This window comes from Mirounga angustirostris, unplaced genomic scaffold, assembly GCF_029215605.1.
Source record: "Mirounga angustirostris isolate CCGP_5_RB_7025 unplaced genomic scaffold, mMirAng1.0.hap1 SCAF_3, whole genome shotgun sequence".
Taxonomy (NCBI): Eukaryota; Metazoa; Chordata; class Mammalia; order Carnivora; family Phocidae; genus Mirounga; species Mirounga angustirostris.
In genome coordinates this window covers 29,514,281-29,534,152 of record NW_026991711.1, presented here as the reverse complement: position 1 = coordinate 29,534,152, position 19,872 = coordinate 29,514,281, and the positions used below count along the sequence as shown (strand labels likewise).

The window sequence follows — 19,872 nt, the reverse complement described above, 5'->3', positions numbered from 1 at the left end:
TGCCTCCCAGTTTCTGCCTCCTCATACCTGGAGTTTACTCTAGCTTTCCGTGGTCTGTCTGGCTTTCTAAAGCAAGGCAGTGTGGGTGTGGCCATCTGCATTGAAGATGGTGTGTAGATGGAAAACACCATGGTTGACAATAAGGTTCACACAGTCTCCTTCCCCTTCCTGCAATTTCATCTGTGTCTCCTGCCTGACATAATCCAACGATGACAGAAACATGCTCAAACACACCCACTCTCTCCCCAGGGAGACAGGAATCAGCACATTCGGTGACTACATCTCGAGGCCTTAACTACCACCACTGCAAGACCGTTTGTTGATCCCTGAGTTCTGTTTTCAGGTGGTGTTTATTCTCCTTCAGTTCTATCACAATCCTGTAGATGTACGATTTCCCATGGTTCTGCTATCTAAAAATTAAATGGAAAATGTCACCACCACCCTAGCACTGACACAGCAATCATAATAAAAATTTTCACCTGGAAAAGAGTGGAAAGAAGAAATCTCTGGGCCAAACTTTTGTGCCCATGGATTCTGGCTGCAAAAAGGACTGTCAAAATGGGTCAATGGGTAAATCTGGAACAGAAAGAAAATAGAGAAAATTCACAGAGAGTAAGACTTGACCAAGTGCGGAAGGTTAGTTAGAGAGGTGGGATGAACCTATGTGTTCTGGCAGCAAATCCTCTCTTATTTTTTTACAGTAGAGTACTTTTTTTTTTTTTTAAGATTTTATTTATTTAATCGACAGAGAGAGACACAGCGAGAGAGAGAACACAAGCAGGGGGAGTGGGAGAGGGAGAAGCAGGCTTCCCGCTGAGCAGGGAGCCCAATGCAGGGCTCGATCCCAGGACCCTGGGATCACGACCCGAGCGGAAGGCAGACGCTTAACGACTGAGCCACCCAGGTGCCCCAACAGTAGAGTACTTTTTAAAAAAATACTTAAAATTTGAAATTTGTATAAGAGCTTAAGACCTTGACATTTTATAGAAGTAAACCCTAACACATATGATACAAAATATGGGCTCTTAATAAGATTTTATTCTTTTTGCAAAAGAGATTTATAAAGTTTGCAGGGGTATAGATATTTATCAGTTGAAATTGTTTTATGGTTTTTAATGTCAGGCTGCTAAGGCTAGGTTAGTAAGATGATGGAAATCCAAGTAAGAGTCCTGGACCAATCTGCTAAACTGAAACTTGATTCACTTTATGAACACATTCACTTTGTATAGTAATTGGATATCCAAGTAAATATATGTTCCTAATCAGTATATTCATGTGGTTGTGCAACCATCACCACAATCCGTTTTAGAACATATTTATCACCTCAAAAAGGAACCCCATACCATTAGCAGTCACACAACATTTTCTCCCCAACCCCTCGTCCTAGGCGACTGCTAATCTACTTTCTGTCTCTATGAATTGCCTATACTGAACACTTCATATAAATGGAATCATACAATATGTGGTCCTTTATGACTGGCTTCTTTCACTTCGTGTAAGGTTTTCAAGATTCATCCATATTATAGCATGTATCAGTATTTTATTTCTTTTTATCCCCAAAGAGTATTTTTTCCATTGTATGGCTAAACAGCATTTTGTTCATTCATTAATTGATGGGCGTTTGAATTGTTTTTGACTTTTGGATTGTATTTAACTATTGTGAACAATGCTGTATATATAACTTTTTATTTGGGATATGTTTTCATTGGGTATATACCTAGTATACCTAGGTATACCTAGGAGTAGAATTCCTGGATTGTGTAGTAACTCTACGTTTAACCATCTAAGGAACCACCAGACTGTCAGATCAGCTGTACCATTTTATACTTTGGCAATGTATGAGGGTTGCAGATAGGTAAATTTTCAAGGTGAATTTCTACTGCAGGAAACATTTTCTGAAGAGTAATTCCATTAGGAATTCTGTAAGGTCCTATATACAGTGTTTGAGTTTATATTTTGTAGAGTTGTTATTTAATTAAGAAACAAAACCATGACCATTAATTGGAAGTTGTAATTTAACAATTTGTTTCAATGAAGAATAACTTCTTAACTATAAAACTGTTAAACAACAAACATTGTGAGTTAGAGTTCTCCTTTATGAGGATTATTTAAGGCATTTGAGAGGAATGCTTGGGCAGAGTTCTTTGATTGCACCAGTTCCCAAACTTTACTGTACATCACAACCACCTGCTGACCCAGGGATCATACTTTAAGAACCAGTGCTCTTTTGGGTAAGATGTTGGACTGCCCAACCTCTAAGGTGATGGTTCTTAACCTTAAATTCCACGTGAGACTCACTGGAGAGGCTTAAAAGAAGCCCAGTGCCCAAGCTGTAATTCAAACTAATTAAACCAGAATATCTGGATGTGGGACCCTGTAGCATTATAAAAAGCACTACAGGTGATTTCACTGCCAAAGTATTTTCTAACTATTTCTATGGTTCTAAATAATAATAAAAAATAGATCACTTGTTGGCATCAAGATAGAATTTCCTGTGTAACATTATCACCATCTCATGAAGAGAAAAGAAAGACTTGGCAATGATCACAGACCCTAGGAAACTAAAGAGACATGATGATTTTGTGGAAGATACACCCTGGTTCTGATTCTGGAACTGAGAAAGGACATCAGTGGAAAAACTGATGAAATACAAATGAAGTCTGTAGTTTAGTTAACAGTATTGTACCAACGTTGATTCTTTAGTTTTGACAAATGTACCATGGTTATGTATGATATCAGTATTAGGAGAGGCTGGGTGAAGGGTAGACACGGCTTGTCCACACTGTCTTTGCAATTTTTCCATATATTTAAAATTACTCCAAAATAAAAGGTCTAAAAGATCTATATATATATATATTCTTTTAAGATTTTATTTATTTATTTGAGAGCGGATGAGAGAGAGCACATGAGAGGGGGGAGAGTCAGAGGGCGAAGACAACTCCCTGCTGAGCAGGGAGCCCAATGCGGGACTCGATCCAGGGACTCCAGGATCATGACCTGAGCCGAAGGCAGTCGCTTAACCAACTGAGCCACCCAGGCGCCCTAAAAGATCTATATTTTTTTAATCTGTCATCTTCCAAACCTACTGGTGGAGTAAAATCCATCAAAGAGTTTATTGTTCCACATTTCAAATTTGTTTACTAATATTTGGTTTTTATTCACAATTATACAAGTTAAATCTTCATGAAGGCATAGTCATTAATCTCATTATAAACACAACTAGGAAATGCTACTCGTATTATCACTCCGTCTGGGCTGCCATAGCAAAATACCACAGACCGAGTGGCTTAAACAACAGAAACTTATTTTCTCACAACTCTGGAGGCTGCCAGTCCAAGATCAAGGTGTTGGCAGGTTTGGCTTCTCCTGGGGCCTTTCTCCTTGGCTTGCAGATGGCCATGTTCTCACTGTGGCCTTGCATGGCCTCTCCTTTGTATTTGCACGAACACATGCAGATCTCTCGTGTCACTTCCTCTTCTTAAAAGGACACAAGTCCTATGGCCCCACCCATGACCTCATTTAACCTTTTTCACCTTCTTATAGGCTCTGTCTGCAAATCACATTGAGGGTTAGGGTTTCAACATATGAATTTTGGGGGGAGACAATTCAGTCCATAACAGTACTATTTGAGAATTATTTCCTTTTTCTATTTGCCAATTTTGCTAACTGGTGATACTTGATTTTATGCTGCTGAGGATGGTGCAAGCACATTTCAGACTCACTGACAACCCTTGTTCTTTGAAGCTGTTAATCTGTTAAAATTGGGTTTTTGTATTGTATATGATATGATTTGAATATTTCCAAAAACTGCTAGCTAGGTTTATAATTCCTGGAATGACATATTCTAATAATCACGTTAGAAAATCTGATGTTATTTCTACTTTCTCATTACTTAGTATCATTTTAATGTGGCTGTATGTTTTGTGAAACTAGAAGATGATTTTCTGTATGCCAGAGATAATATGTGAACAAATGTTTTCCTCTTCTTTGAGAGCTATCAGGGAATGGAAGGAACAGCGTGTTTAAAAATGATAAGGCTTGATTAAGATCTAAACTGTCCTCTTGGTTTTCACATCTCTTCTATATCAGAGTTTACTAACCTGGAGGGAGAAATGTGGCTAAAATTTTTACAATTCCTGCGTTAAAATTTTCCTTTGTTCCAGAGGAAAAAGAAAATATGCCTACACTTTTCTAAGCGTAGTGATATTTTTTTTAGTTAGCAGAAATCTAGGTCAGGATTCTGTAATCTTCAAAATATTCCTTTCCATTAAAAACAAGATGGAAACTGTAATTTCCAAAAGCAACCCCTGGATAATTTTCATCAAATTGATAAACTCTCAAGATATATTCTACATTATATATTATTATTATATATTATACATGAGAAGCTTTCTACAGTGGCCCTGCTGTAGATAATATGACACATGCCTGTAGATTATTCTTAAAGGTAAGACCGTGGTCGCTGTGGAGAGTGAAACAGTGTATGTATTCTATTTCTGTATCTGCACAGAAACAAGACAAACATAAAGAGGTTCATGTATGTAAAGAATGTCAATTGAACAGAATTTTAATAAAACAAAAAACTTCTAAGTGGCCTTAGAAATGCCAAATATTTGTGTTTGCTTTCCCAGGCTAGATGGCCAAGTCGATGGATCCACGGATGCTTTAAACACCCAGCTCACTAGAACTCCTGCCCATTTGTATGAAGCCAGGAGAAATCTCAGGTACTGCAGCCAATTATAAAACAAATGACAGGACTATTCTCCTTCTGTTTTTAAAAATCATCTTATATAAAATCTGACCCCCCCTTTGAAATTTCTAATTTTATCCGTGACTATATGTAAACCGCTTCACACAAAGGCATTAACAACTTAGTCACTGGGAAGTTTTGATACCTGCATAGGAAAGTGTAAATGTGATTTTTCCCTGAAAATTTTACTTTTTTTTTTTTTACGAGCCTGTTTGTGACATTGGTGTTGATATTCTTTAGGTAGATGTAAAGGTTTCATTAAATTACATGTTATCATGTTAGTTCATTAAGGTCAACTTTTTGAGATTTATGGGGAAAGTTATGGTTTGGAAATATGAATGAGACACCAGGGAAACAAACAGTAAAATGTATTATACAAATATTCCAAATAATCTTCATGCTCTACAGCAGATATTCTGAGTGACCAATTTTCATAGCAGCATTCTGGAAGTAGGCCAAGACAGTGGAAGCTAAGAACAGAATAGGAGATATGAAGACATTTTGCAGAAGTGGTTTAACACCCCTTTAACAATTACATTTCAAAAGTTATAATTTAAAAGGAATATATAAGCACTATTTGTTTGCATTGAATTGGATAATAGCCTTATTGTTTTCATTAGCCTTGTAACTAAATTTTAAACATTAAGTAAATGGTTTGAATTTCAGCTTCAATGCTGAAACCAGGCATGCAGGACCGAAGGATACCTTTGTGTATACAAGGACGTATGTGGAGAACAGGTATTGGAAATTTATTTAAAATATTTTGCTACATTTATTGTAATTTTGAAATAATCTGTATGTAAGAAGAGATGCTATTATTTTGGTGTAAGCTTGGTTTTTTTCAAATAGACCATTTAGGAGTATATTAAGTTCTAGGTATATAATTCTTTATAATGTTTCCAATATCAAGTAGTTGGCAAATAATCATATACAGTGATTGGATGAACCGAATACTTGAATGTAACAAGTGTATACATAATAGGATAACCATTTGTCAGTTCTCACATAACCGTATGTAACTGTATGTTTATAACAAGCTTTATAAAATTACACAATACAAAAATACACAAAATTACACAAATACTCCTTTACTGACTTCAAGTCCCACTTAAATAGTTCTATATACTACTCTGGTTCTGTTATTGTTTGCCTTTATTCTGAAATAAGGGGTATTACCTTTAGTAGATACGCTCTGTCCCAAATTACAGAGAATTGATATCCCCAGAAATCTGCTGCTTGGAGTGATGGGTGTTGAGGAAAATGTCAAACAATCCATTCCATTTCAGGGAGTGCAAAAACAAGAATTAGCCTAACTGTGGGGTAATATACTGATGGGGAATGCAAATGTGATCTATGTGACATATGTGTCCATCAGAGCCCGTTTCAAAGAAGAGAGAACATCTCTGGAGAGGGGTCCCTGAAAGGACTCTAGGGACATCATTATATGTCAGAAGGTGGACAATTTTCCAAAAAAAGGTTTCTCAAAACCGCACATCATTTTCCTTGTAAAATTCAGCTTCAGGTTTGATTTTTCTGCTGAATCTAATTCTCCCTGAACTATATGCTGATGTTGCAGCATAGCGTAGAGATCCTGGCATCAGATCTGGGATTGAATCTATGTCATTTGCTAACCATGTGGTCTTGGCAAAAGCAACTTAATTTGGTCACATCTCAGTTTCCTCATCAATAAAATGGGAGTAATAATATATTTATCCTGCACAAATGTGTACATACTCTTACTTAGCATTATGGGTTACATATTCCAAATAGATTCTGACAACAGTCTGCCTGTGGGTAGTTTGGAGGGAGAGAGAGATTTCCTATTTAAAAATCCCAGGTGAAGGTTGTGGAATTACCACTCACTGTATGAAATAATAGGAATGTATTGCTTCCAGCCTTAATATATTCCCAGGTAGCATAAGTCTTGGGAAGCAATTATGAGCTGCTAGCTGGTGAGTGCATTGCAGATTTCATTTGTCTCTGGGAAAGACTGACATTTACAAACTGGAGCAGTCTGAGAAATGGAACAAAGAGGACTTAAAATTACTTTTTTTTTTTTTTTTTTGCTTTCATTCTGGACTATTTTTTCTTGAATGTTTTCAAATAAAAATAAACATTTCTACAGCTTTCTCTAAAAGTTCAAGAGTCTCTGCTTCTCTACCTGAATGGTGATTTTTGTATGTGCTTACACTGGCTTATGCTTTGTGCATTTCCTTTTCTCTGTTAGATTACATGTGGCTTTCTTTTAGTAAATGAATGAGGGAGGGGCAAGTATAAATTTCATGAGAAATGGTCACTTCTCTTCCTGTTCATACTTGTTCCTGTGCTCCTCGCCCTATTCTCTATTTACTTCAGTAGATATGTCAACTTATGTCACCTTGGAGGTGGCTTGTGTATTAGCTCATCTCTATATTAAAAAAAAAAAAAGACGTTAGTACATGATGTTTGTAACATCACAGAGAAGAATAATAAGGCTGCATGAGGAGCCGTGTGTGCTTTGTCACCTGCATACGGGTGTGTACAACAAGACTAGGGAAATAGTCCAATTCTCACACATCCGTATATGTTTGTTTCTAGAAAATCACTGAAGGATGGATATCAGAATATCTCTGGAAAATACATACAAACTGTTTATTCGACTTCAGATAGGTAAGTATGTCTATATTTCCACACCTAAAAGTATATATACACACACCTACTTACATGCACATATGTACACTTATATATACATATGTGTGTATATATACTTCCATTATAATATGTATTTTATGTATTTTAGTGTATATGTATATATGCATATATATACTTTCACATATAATATATATTTTATATCCACATCTGATATATTTTTATTATATGTATAACATTGAAATATGTGATTCTTGTTGTCCATTGTACTTAGAGACGGCGTCCTGATGGTGATTGTTATATATGTGTACGAATGGAACAACGTACAACAACCTCTGCATCCAGGAATTAATTCTTTGGCTTCCTGTGTGTTGCTACTCTCTGATTTTGATGTACTTGATGTACTTCATTCCAGTAGAGTTTTGCATGCTTTCCAGCTATCTCCCAGACCAGCTCCTCTGCTGTTGCTGATTCCCAGGAGTCCCTGTTAATGCCACATTCTTAGTGTCTAGGCTCCATTGCATCACTTGACTGTGCCCTCAACCCTCCCTCCTTGTGGTTTTCCAGAGCCAGCTTACCTTACAAACAGCTGCGTGGATATGCTGCTATGATGCACTCTGGGCCCACACTCACTTCTCAAGACAGGGGTTATAATGCATATCAAGTTAGTTCTGGGAAACAGACACCAGGCTCTTGCTGTTGGTGATCCTTTTTTACCATTTAATGTTCAGTGAGGCACATAGGTGATGCTCATGAGAATATAGCCTGCAGATTTCCAGTGGACAAAATGAAAATAATTAGCATTTCAACCCAACCACTGGAAACAAGCTGTAATGCAAAGGCACAACGTTTTATGGATGGTGTTTCTTTATAACAGAGGCGGGACATATGACTTATTGAGGGTGAGGGCATATCTTATTTTTATGCACAGCCTCAGCTTGTAATGCAGTGTTTGGCAACTAACAGGTACTCAGTAAATGTTTTCAGAAAAAATAAACTAATGCTCTGTTTGCTAAGAAAAACACGGATGGGCCAGGCATCAAAATAATATCCTCTTTCTGTCAATTTTATAAGATCTTGTAGTACCAGGGATCTTCCGAGTATCTTGCCTTTAAGTTACACTTCCTTGAGGGATAAAGTCATCTGTGCAAGCATTAAAGCTACAAATACTGTCTAGATAACTAAAAACAAACTAACAAATAAAAAACAGAGCTTTTTTTCATAATGCTTTGAAAAAGGTCTTTGATTAACAATATGATCTTAATAAGGACAACACCAACATCAGAGCTGTCCCTGGGCTCATGTTGTTACTGTTAACTTAAGGAAGGAAAACATTCTTCACAGAAGTATTGCTCTTAATATGAAGAATTTCAGTTCTGTTACTCAAGTGGTCCTTGAAATTTTTCTTAGTCATCAGAGCAAAAGTCAATTCTCTGTAAGACCAGTCAAGCAACTTTTTTTTGTTGATTATTGTGTAAAATTAACTAAATTCCCAGAGTTCTTATCTAAGCATTTCAATCCCATTTAAAGTGGCTTCACATTTTACAGGATAAGGACTAATTCCTTTGCACAATTATTTATGGGCCTTTAAAACCTGCTCCTGCTGAATATTGACTGGTGTTTAATCACTCCAGATACTCTCTTGGGTACATCCTGTTCACTCTGCATGGAATTCCTCTCCCCTGCCCCTCTGCACCTCACCAAGCTCACCTTGAAAGCTCCTCTGTCTTCAAGCTTTAACTCATGTGGCACTTTTTCCAACAAGGCCTCCCTGACTCCACGCCGGGGAAGAGTTGCTTCGTTGGCCATGCTCTCCTAATTCTCTCCATGTATCCGTAATATGCTGTGATCATCGAATCATACACTTGGCTGCCCTCATGGAAGGAAGGAGACCGTCTCACTCTTCTTTATATTCCCAGCTCTTCCCTCAGTGCCTCTACAATGGAAGCAGAGTAGAGAGTGCCTGTTTTCTACTCTTGAAGCGCTTACAGTCTTACATGGGAAATTTAAGTGTGTGTGCACACATGCATGTATATATATGAATTATGCATAGGAAAGTATTTGCCAGGAATATGTAAGGAAGTACCTTTAGAGTTAATTGAAAGAGGAAAATATTTATTGATATATATATATAAGGACTTGGAAGAGGGTGTTAGAATGACTGAAAGTATAAAACCAGACAAGTTTCATCTGCTTGAATCTCATCTACCTCCTCCTTCCATCTGTTTTTCTCTCCTCTCTGCTTCTAGTCCTGGGCTTGATCCTAGGATCAAGGCTCCTGGGCACGACTAGTTCACTTTCCCACAGGGAGCCCAATAGTCTTCATGGGCAGGCCTAGGGTAGCCCAGGGACTCTGGGTCCACACTGCCTCACTCAAATCCTGCCCCTGCCACTCAATTGTCTGCATGACCTAGCAAATTTCTTACCCTTCTAAGCTTCAGTTTCTTCTTCTGTAAAATGATGTAAAAATAGTCGTACCTGCTTCTCAGACACGTTGTGAAAAATAAATGAGTTTATATGAGCCATGTGCGTGGAAAGCACACTGCCTGTATAAAGTATATTAGCACTATATAAGCACTGGCTATTTTTAAAAAATTATTTATTTTAGAGAGAGCACGCACGAGAAGGGGAGGGGTGAAGGGGAGGGGGAGGGGTGAAGGGGAGGGACAGAGGGAGTCAGGCAGACTCCACGCTGAGAATGGAGCCTGATGTGGGGCTCAATCTCATGACCCTGAGATCGTGGCATGAGCCAACACCAAGAGTCGGATGTTTAACCGCCCGAGCCACCCAGGCGCCCCAGTATTGGGTATTTTTCTTTTACCACCCCATTGTGTGCCCTACTGTGGAAATTTCAGTCCTGCTGCTCACACCCTGAAACTAATAAACTTTGCAAGGTGCTACTTAAGACAGTTCTAATACCTTCCCAAAGGAAAAGAATCACAGAGCTGTTGGCCGTTCATGGGGTGATAGTGTGACTTTTTGGACTTGCTGATCATATCTGTGGTTCATTTGTTATTGAACATTATTTTTCCAAAAAAAAAAAAGAAAACTCTCTTTTCCTCATCAAATTTGTGGAGGGGTTATATCTTGTTGGAGAACATAAATTTTGTCATGAAAGCTAGCCCTGTAATTCTGAGTCTTAAAAGACACCAAGAGATTATATGCAGTTATAGGGGAGCATTCTGGGGACTCTAGACCCTAGAGTCTGGGGTACCACGGACCCATCATTTGTGAACTTACCAAAACACTTTTGAGTGGATTTGTATTGTTGTCCTATTGAATGTTTTGAGAGCTAAAATTTTATATTAATCTACAGTATAATTCTTCTATGATATATGCAAATTAATAATTCAAAACCCTCTTCTAGCTTCAAGGGGTACTCATGACCTAGTTCAATTAGGAAACTGTGAACATCTTTGCCCTGCCCAGATGCACCCTTGATTGCTAATGAATTAATAATTTGAGACTTTCCTTCATGTTAATTCTTTGATATTATTTTGAGGTAACTAGAAGAATCAATTCTATTAATAGAATAAGTAAGTCCCCAACTTCCCTTGATTTTCATACGATTTCCTAAAGTATCAACAAAATTAACATGTCATTTCCACATGACTTTATGGGGAATACATCCATCACTTGCATGATGACAAATTTATTTGTAATTGCTTACATCCCTATAGGTCTGTCATTGAAAGAGATATGTGTACTTATTGCCGGAAACCTTTGGGCACAGAAACAAAAATGATTTTAGATGAATTACAAATATGCTGCCATTCCACTTGCTTCAAGGTAAGGATATGTATATTGCAGTTAATGAAATATAGACCTGCATAATGATGACTAGAATAAAAATAATTGTTTAATGAAATACATGAGATGAAGTTAAAGCCTTCAGAAATAATCTAATCCACATTAATAATATACTACTTAAATATTTCTCAGAGTTCAGCCTGAACCTCAAAGGTTTATAATTACTATCTTGGCTTTGGGCTTAGAGTTGATTACTGACACATTTATTACTCTTACCCTAGAGATTTAAATCTGTAAAAATATAAATACTTGTTCTCTTTATAAAAGTTTTTGTAACATTTTAATGAATCATGCATTGCATAAAAAAATCGTGAAATCCAAAAAGAAAAAGAAATTGTTGAGAAGAAAGCTAGCAGCTTTTTACATGAGGCGTGAAATCAGGACTGATAGGCTTTAACAATAGTTGAAAGTCAGTCTGCTTTTGAGAACATGATTAGTTATAACTAACTGTGGCTGTAGTATAATAAAAATAAAGCTTACATAGTAGAATGCTTCAGTTTGTGGTCATACGCCATTTCTCTTACTTCTCACAGTAATATTGAATAGGTTAACATGACAGTTGTTGGTGTAACTGGTTGAGCACTGAACTGGGAATCTGAAGGCCTGAGTACGAGTTCTAACTTCCACTAACTGTGGCTCATTTTGGACCAGTTAGCTTGGCTTCAGTTTCCTTCTCTGTAAAATGAGGTAACTGACTAGACTAGTGGTTCTCAACTCTTGGCTGTACGTTATAATCATCTGGGAGCAATTAGGAGAAAAATAGAATGCTTGGGACTGGCCCTGATTAAATAAAAAAATCTCAAAGATGATTCCTGGGCATTGGTATTTTTAAAAGCTCCTTAGATAAGCTCTAAGGGCAACCAATTTAAGAATCATTTGCTTAAATCCAAGGGTCCTTTCTGTGCTGACATTCTGTGGTTGATATAAATTACCTAATGCAGTCAAGTACATGTAATACTTTGACAACTGATTGCTTCTCCTTCAATTAGCTTCAGACAGTGACACATAGCAATCAGATATATGATGCCTCGTTTTGAGAAAAAAATCCAATTTTAGGCCATAATTTATAGAATTCCATATAAAATAAATGTGAAAATTGCACAATTACTTATAAGAAAATGAAATTTCCTTTTAGTTATGAAAATTTACTCAATAAAACAAAAGTTAGTCCATAGCTCTTTATTTAAAGTTATTATGCAGAAAACTTTTTTTTAAAAAAAAGGTTTTATTTATTTGACAGAGAGAAAGACAGCCAGAGAGGGAACACAAGCAGGGGGAGTGGGAGAGGGAGAAGCAGGCTTCCCGCGGAGCAGGGAGCCTGATGTGGGGCTCGATCCCAGGACCCTGGGATCATGACCTGAGCCGAAGGCAGATGCTTAACGACTGAGCCACCCAGGCACCCCAGAAAACTTTTTAAAATAAGATAATTCTCCCAATTATTTCTTTTGGTAAATAACAATAATTTCCATTTATTATATTTTGGATGATTTATTTCCAATTTCGATTTAATTATAAAATACTACTGAGGATAAAAATGTCCCCACAGTCCTCGGAAAAGATGTATTACTCTTATAGTCATGATAATAGAGAACCACCTGGACTTGTTTAAATGTATTGAATTGATCAGTGACAATTTGCTTCAATGAACTCACCTCTGAAAGCCATCCAGTGACAGCCTCATGCTTGGAAGTCAGCCATTCAGCAGTGAACTTGTTTCCAAAGAACACAGGTCAACCCTTTTCTGCCTCCATAACAAACACAACACAAAACAAACTGTTCCCTAAAGCCTATGTAATAGCAGAGGTCTGTTTTGTCCAGTCAGACTGTAATTGGACAACATAACTCCCCCTTAGTAAGCAAACAAATATGCTTTGTGTTTTTGTTTGCGATATCGAGTAGTGATCTTATCCTTGGCATAACCAATTTTTGAAAATTTATATCTACTCTATTGTGAGTTAAGTAGAAGCTTCAGTGCTATATATGCCCTGAAATGCACATTTTCAGAGTAGAGAGATGTTGTGAGAATTTATTTGAAAAGTTCAACATTAGGGTCCTGGACAAGTACATTCTCGCTTTCCCTGTGGGTTCTCTTTCACCTGAGTGTTGCTATGTAGGATGGTCCTGAATGAATCGAAAGGGCTTTTCTATCCTGTTACACTAAGAATCTAGACTTCATATATAATGTGTATAAACTTCATATACTGTTTTTTTCTTTAGTGTGAAATATGCAAGCGGCCTTTGGAAAACCTACAGGCAGGTGATAGTATTTGGATTTATAGACAGACAATACACTGTGAACCTTGCTACTCTAAAGTAATGGGTAAGTGTTAAGCTCTTTAAGAAATGATCACTTTTACTAATATTAATGAGCACTTAATATTGTTGAAATGAAGGATTTCAATAAAGTTAAAATATTTTATTAATTACACTTAGTTAAGAATTCAGCTGAAGGTAGTTATACTATCATAGTATTTTAAGGTATAAAATCAGTCAACATATATGATTGTCTCCTGATATCAGGCCAGGCATAATACAACTAAGTAAAGAGGTCACTTATTTTGGAAAGTTTTTTATTTTTTCTAAACAAAAATAAAGATCTTCTTTGCTCAAATAATTGTTTGAAGTCCATTTCTGTGAATGACCTTTTATATTTGCACTGAAGTATACTTTTGTATCTAATTGGTTACTATGCTAAATGCTTTTCAATGTTATCTTTAAATGGAAAGTTTAGAGCTAGTTCTATATAATTCTATATTAAGTATAGCATCTAAGTATTTTTTATGAGCTCTTAATTGACATAAATGATATGAGAAGAAAACACTAAGGACTTGCATTTTTAACTCATTTTCTTTAAGCAGTGTAAAAACTTCAAAAGTTGATCTAAAAGTTATGCACAAAGTACACTAAGTTAGCAAAATAAAATCCTATGAAACTTGATTAGTTTTTAATAGCCAGTATCAGGATTTTATTTTTAATTTAATGATATGTAGATAGAATAACCAAGATGATATTGGATAGCAGGTCAACAGTACTATGTGAGGGCAAGTTCCCTGATGTCTTACTGGCGTGGCAAATAAAAGAGGAGCATGTGCAGTTCTTACATGGGATCCAAAATACGGAATTTAATGACAAATGTGTGACATTAATGAGGTACTGGGAGGCTGCATCTGGAAAATGCTCTGAGAAATACGCAGAAACCTACGTTCCATCAGGCTGCAGTATCAATTACAAGAACAAACCTAATTATATTCATACTTGGCTTTCTATTTTCTGCTTTCCCCAGCCAGTTCCCATATTCCATTTTCTTCCTAATTTAGCAGCCTTATTATGATCCAGTATTATATCAGAGGCCTTGGTGTGCATGGTGGCACTCTCAAACTTTCAGTCTTCTAGAAATCCATGAAACAGCTTAGGAGATATGATTACCAAAAGACTCAGAGATCTTTGTGTCTTCCTCCCTGTCTAGGTGCACTCCATATGCATTGCCTATTTTATAGTACATATTGGTTGGCAAGACTCGACTCTCAGGCATCTCATAAGTACAAGTACCAGGCATTGGTAACTTTGTGTTTATGGCATCTGACCCAAAGCCATAGTGATGAATGCAGTAGAAACAAAAAGTAAAATGCTTCACCCACCACTACCCCGTCGAGGAATAGTTATTTAAAATTGTTTAATTACAGGCTTATGTTTGTACTGAAGTTGTATTTCTAACTGTTATTTTCTTTAAAATTTTCAGCAAAGTGGATTCAATAATTCTGGCACATGGAAATCAAGAGAAAAGTGTTCATTAGGACGTTAAATTTTATTTTAAGAATATGTCATCTAAAAAAGCTTTTACACTGAAGATTGACCCTTGTATACAACTAACAATTCTGCTATTGCATAAATAGTCTAATTGCCTTCAATAAGGTCATATACATAAAGGAAGTCATCTGGTATCTGGCTAGATTTAGCCATGAAAAATTCAAGTGGTTCCAGTTACCAATGTCAAAGGGATGATGCTTCTGATGGCAGTGAGCTGTGTCAACCCTAACTAGGTCCATCTCTGCTCCGTAAGTGGGCTGCACATTGTGGTTGCCGTTACAGACAAGTTTCCTTTTCTCTCATCTTTGTTTCCCTAAGGATTTGTATTTACAGATACTATTGACATCCTGACAAACTGTCAAAAAAGCAAGATATATTTCTTTTATGCTCAAAAGAAATGTTGATAGAAATTTTTTTATGAAGTTTGGCAGAAAGATGTTTCATATAAAGTTGTATGAACCTCAGAGGATCACTTGACCCTTCCATACAAAATGATTGGTCCCTTTCTGCTCCCCAGATTTTCTGATTCTAAAGCAAGTGTTGTTTTCTCTTTAAAAGCATATTTGAATATGTGTTTGTTAAGCATTTTGAACTAAATAGTACATCTAACCAATTTAATGTTATCCTTCAGTTTGCCACAGATATAATTTTTATAGAATGTTTTAAAAACAGAAACATGGATTTATGAGTAATGGGTAAAATTATACATGATGTGTATAGTTTACATATTATAAGTTGTTAGATTTTCTTTGCATGCATTTCAAAATCCAAGTATATGAATAATCTGAGAAATAATGGTTGTGGATTACAAAGACATGTTCTTTTGCTTGTCGCATCTATTCATATTACATAGCACTTTACAGTTGCAGACAGCTTATAAGTAAAAATAAAATGAACTACCAGTTACACAGAACCTTTTGTGGAGTGTCTATAAATATCATTCACTGATATCGATGTTCTCAATTACAGAGATCATAATTTTGTATATTCTATGCCATGCTGGTTAATGTAATTCTTTAACTACTTTAGCTATAGCTTTTATTTTATTATTATTTTTTTGAGAGAGAAGAGTAGTGGGGGAGGGGCAGGGGGAGAGAGAGAATCCCAAGCAGGTTCCACGGCCAGTGCAGATCCCGACACAGAGCTCCATCTCAAGACTCTGAGACCATGACCTGAGCCAAAAATCAAGGGTGGGTTGTTTAACTGACTGAGCCACCCAGGCACCATATAGCTTTTATTTTTAAAGAGCTTTTTCTTGAGGAATTGAAAATTCAATAATCATATATGAGGAACTAGTATTATTGTGAGAAATTGAATATAAACTATTTTATATGCACATAGCAACTGCTTTCTCAAAGGAAGGCGTACAGAATATTGAAGAGAGGGCAGAATTTTAGGGAAGCTTAAGGTAGTTGTGAAAAACTGACATCAACTAGGGAGATTAAATGATCATCATGTATTTTCCAAATGTTGATAAATTTAAAGAATTATTCTTCTGTGTAATGATTTCAAGAATCTGTTCCTTTTAGAGACTGGTCTGCAAAGCGTTAAGTACAAAACGCTTATCAAAATACAGCAATGTATAATTGTCCTATGGAGGGGAAGCCAGAAAAAACAATTAATAATAATTGGATATTCATTAATTCATGCCTGATGAGAAGCAGTGGTAATTGAGCCATATGTTTTATTGTTCTTTTATTACATGCTAACAGAGTGGATCAAAAGAAAGAATTTTCTTAGGGTTGGAATTTGTGGCAGAAAAGGACTGATGGAAGAGTATCCCTCCCTTTTATATGAAGTGTATTAACATCTCAATGCATTTGTAGTAATTAAAAATCATTTGAATATCATTTTAGAAGTATTCTACTTTTTAATGCTTCATTTAAAAAAATTTAAAAGGAACATATTTCTCACTTTTCTGTAGCTGTTTAATGGACCCTTTCTTCTATAATAATGTATTAAATTAAACCAAAAGCTGTTGTAAAAATGGAATAAATACAGAGCGGGAAAGCAGGGCTTCCAATTCACTAAGACCACTTCATTATGTCTGGGTTTATTTGTACCATCAGAATACAGATTTCTAAGACAATTTGGAAGATCACGTTTTGTTTTTTGTTTTTTTTGCAGCCAATTAATTATGTTATTACTGGCATACTTTTCCTGGGCACAATCGCCTAAATCTCAGAATACCAGGTCCTGAATTCTATTGCTAATTAAGAGATACCTCTAAAAAGAATGGCTGCAACATGACAGTATCCTTCTAAAAAAGAAAAATGGAAGAAATACAATCATCTCAGAAATCGGATTTGTTAAGATAGTATTCTTTCTTTTAATAAGGCTAAGAAATAAAAATGTAGTCAAGAAGTAATTTGTACACCCTAATTGACCGCACCCACTCCTGTCCTTAGATAAGGGTGCTGAGATATGGTCCAATGCTCACTGTCACTGTGGTCTCTGACTTGTTTACTACCATAGAAAATCATGAGTGTTTGGAATGTTTTCCTACTCAGCTTGATTTAGAGCTCTACCAAAACAAGCGACTGTTTGGTCTACATTATGGCAAACTAACAATGCCGATGTTGGTTTTTATTTTTGTGTGTGTGTCCTACTGAATTTACTGGTTATTTTGTAACAAAGTAAATAAGCTGGTATTAGAGTTCCACCTATTCTTAAGTACTCAGCATTCCCCAGGGGCACCCATAAATATCTCTGTTAACTTGGGGCATGCCCTTTCCCCCGTGGGCCTAGTCACTACTTAAAATATGAGATTTAGAGGTGCCTGGCTGGCCGAGTCAGTGGATCATTTGATTCTTGATCTTGGGTTTGTGAGTTCAAGCCCTACATTGGAGATAGAGTTTACCTAATAAAAAAAAATTTTTTTTAATAAAAATAAAATGTGAGATTTAGAATGCTTCCAACATGTACCCACCAGCTCCAACATTGCACGGATCTGTGAATCTATTCCTGCTGCTTACTCCATTCTGAGATGATCTCTTTCTTTAGATACCTAGGGGTTGTTGAATGTTTTATGTTTTTATTTTTTCTTTTTGCCTTTTGACCCTCTACACACATATCTCCCACCCCCACCCCAACCCTTGCCTATGATAACCACCAATCTGTTCTCCGTATCTATGAACTTGTTTTTGTGGTTGGTGGTGGTGGTTTTGGGTGTTTTTTGTTAGGTTTTTTTTTTTTTTTTTAGATTTTATTTATTTATTTGAGAGAGAGAGAAGGCAGGTGAGAGGAAGAGGGAGAGAGAATCTGAAGCAGATTCCTCACTGAACACAGAGCCAATGTGGGGCTCGATTCCACAACCTTGAGATCATGACCTGAGCCAAAACCAAGGTTTGGACACTTAAGAGATTGAGTCACCCAGGCACTCCTTGTTTTTGTTTTTTTAAGACTCCATATATAAAAGAGATCATACTGTGTCGTTCTCTGACTTACTACACTTAGCATGGACCTTACGTTTCATCTGTGTTGTTGCAAATCACATTTTCATTTTCTTTTTTTTTTTTTTTAAAGATTTTATTTATTTGACAGAGAGAGACAGAGCGAGAGAGGGAACACAAGCAGAGGGAGTGGGAGAGGGAGAAGCAGGCTTCCCGCGGAGCGGGGAGCCCGATGCGGGACTCGATCCCAGGACCCTGGGATCATGACCTGAGCTGAAGGCAGACACTTAACCATCTGAGCCACCCAGGTGCCCCTCACATTTTCATTTTCTTTGAATAAACACCAAGAAGTGGAATTGCTGGATTATAGAGTAGCTCTATTTTTACTTATTTATTTGTTTGTTCATTTATTTGTTTACTATTTTAGAGAGAGGGAGTGTGAGTAGGGGAGGGGCAAAGGGAGAGGGAGAGAGAATCTCAAGCAGACTCTCCACTGAGCACAAAGGCTGATGCAGGGCTCGATCTTATGACCCTGAGATCATGACCTGAGCTGAAACCAAGAGTCAGATGCTTAACCAACTGAGCCACCCAGGTGCCCCTACAGGGTAGTTTTGTTTTTATTTTTTTAGAAGATTTTATTTATTTGAGAGAGAGAGAGAGCAAGCAGTGGGAGAGAGATAGAAGGAGAGGGAAAAAGAAACTCAAGCAGACTCCATGCTGAGTGTGGAGCCTGCCACAGGGTTTGATCTCATTGCTGAGATCACAATCTGAGCTGAAACCAAGAGTTGGACACTTAACCAACTGCACCATTCAGGTGCTCCTATTTTTAATTTTTTGAGGAGCCTCCATACTGTTTTCCACAGTGGCTACCCCAATTTACATTCCCACCAACAGGGGTGTTTTCTCCACAGCCTCACCAATACTCATTATTTCTTTTCTTCCTGATAATAGTCATTCTACCAGGTGTGAGGTGATATCTCATTGTGGTTATCTGGTATATAGAAAAGCAGAAGATTTTTTTGTGTCAATTCTGTATCCTATGACTTTACTGAATGAGTTTATTAGTTCGAACAGTTTTTGGGGGAGTTGTTTTGTTTGTTTGTTTTTTTAGTTCTAACATTTTTTTGATGGAGTCTCTAGGGTTTTCTATATATAATATGTCATCTGCAAATAGTGACACTTTTTTCCAGTTTGGATGCCTGTTATTTCTTTTTCTTGCCGAATTGCTCTGGCTAGGACTTCCATTACTGTGTTGAATGAAATTGGTGAGCATGGGCATCCTTGTCCTGTTCCTTATTTTAGAGGAAAAGCTCTCAGCTTTTACTGTTGAGTATGATGTTATCTGTGCACTCATCATATATGGCCTTTATTACATTCCCTCTATAGCCACTTTGTTGAAAGTTTTTATCATAAATGGATGCTGAATGTGTCAAATGCTTTCCTGCATCTATTGAAATGATCATATGATTTTTACCTTTCATTTTG

General features: G+C 36.8%; 1 protein-coding gene across 3 annotated transcripts in view; it reads left to right on the top strand.

The window, feature by feature from the left end:
- The window catches only part of SCEL (sciellin), a 311,451-nt gene extending 294,352 nt beyond the window's left edge, over nt 1-17,099 (top strand). For all 3 annotated transcript variants that reach the window (XM_054506373.2, XM_064585976.1, XM_064585978.1), the window contains 6 exons: nt 4,632-4,724; nt 5,417-5,488; nt 7,328-7,399; nt 11,059-11,167; nt 13,406-13,508; nt 14,928-17,099. In XM_054506373.2, coding sequence (XP_054362348.1) covers nt 4,632-4,724; nt 5,417-5,488; nt 7,328-7,399; nt 11,059-11,167; nt 13,406-13,508; nt 14,928-14,944 — 466 coding nt within the window. In that variant the 3' untranslated portion in view covers nt 14,945-17,099. The remainder of the gene's footprint in view (nt 1-4,631; nt 4,725-5,416; nt 5,489-7,327; nt 7,400-11,058; nt 11,168-13,405; nt 13,509-14,927) is intronic.
- Nucleotides 17,100-19,872: the final 2,773 nt, after the last annotated feature.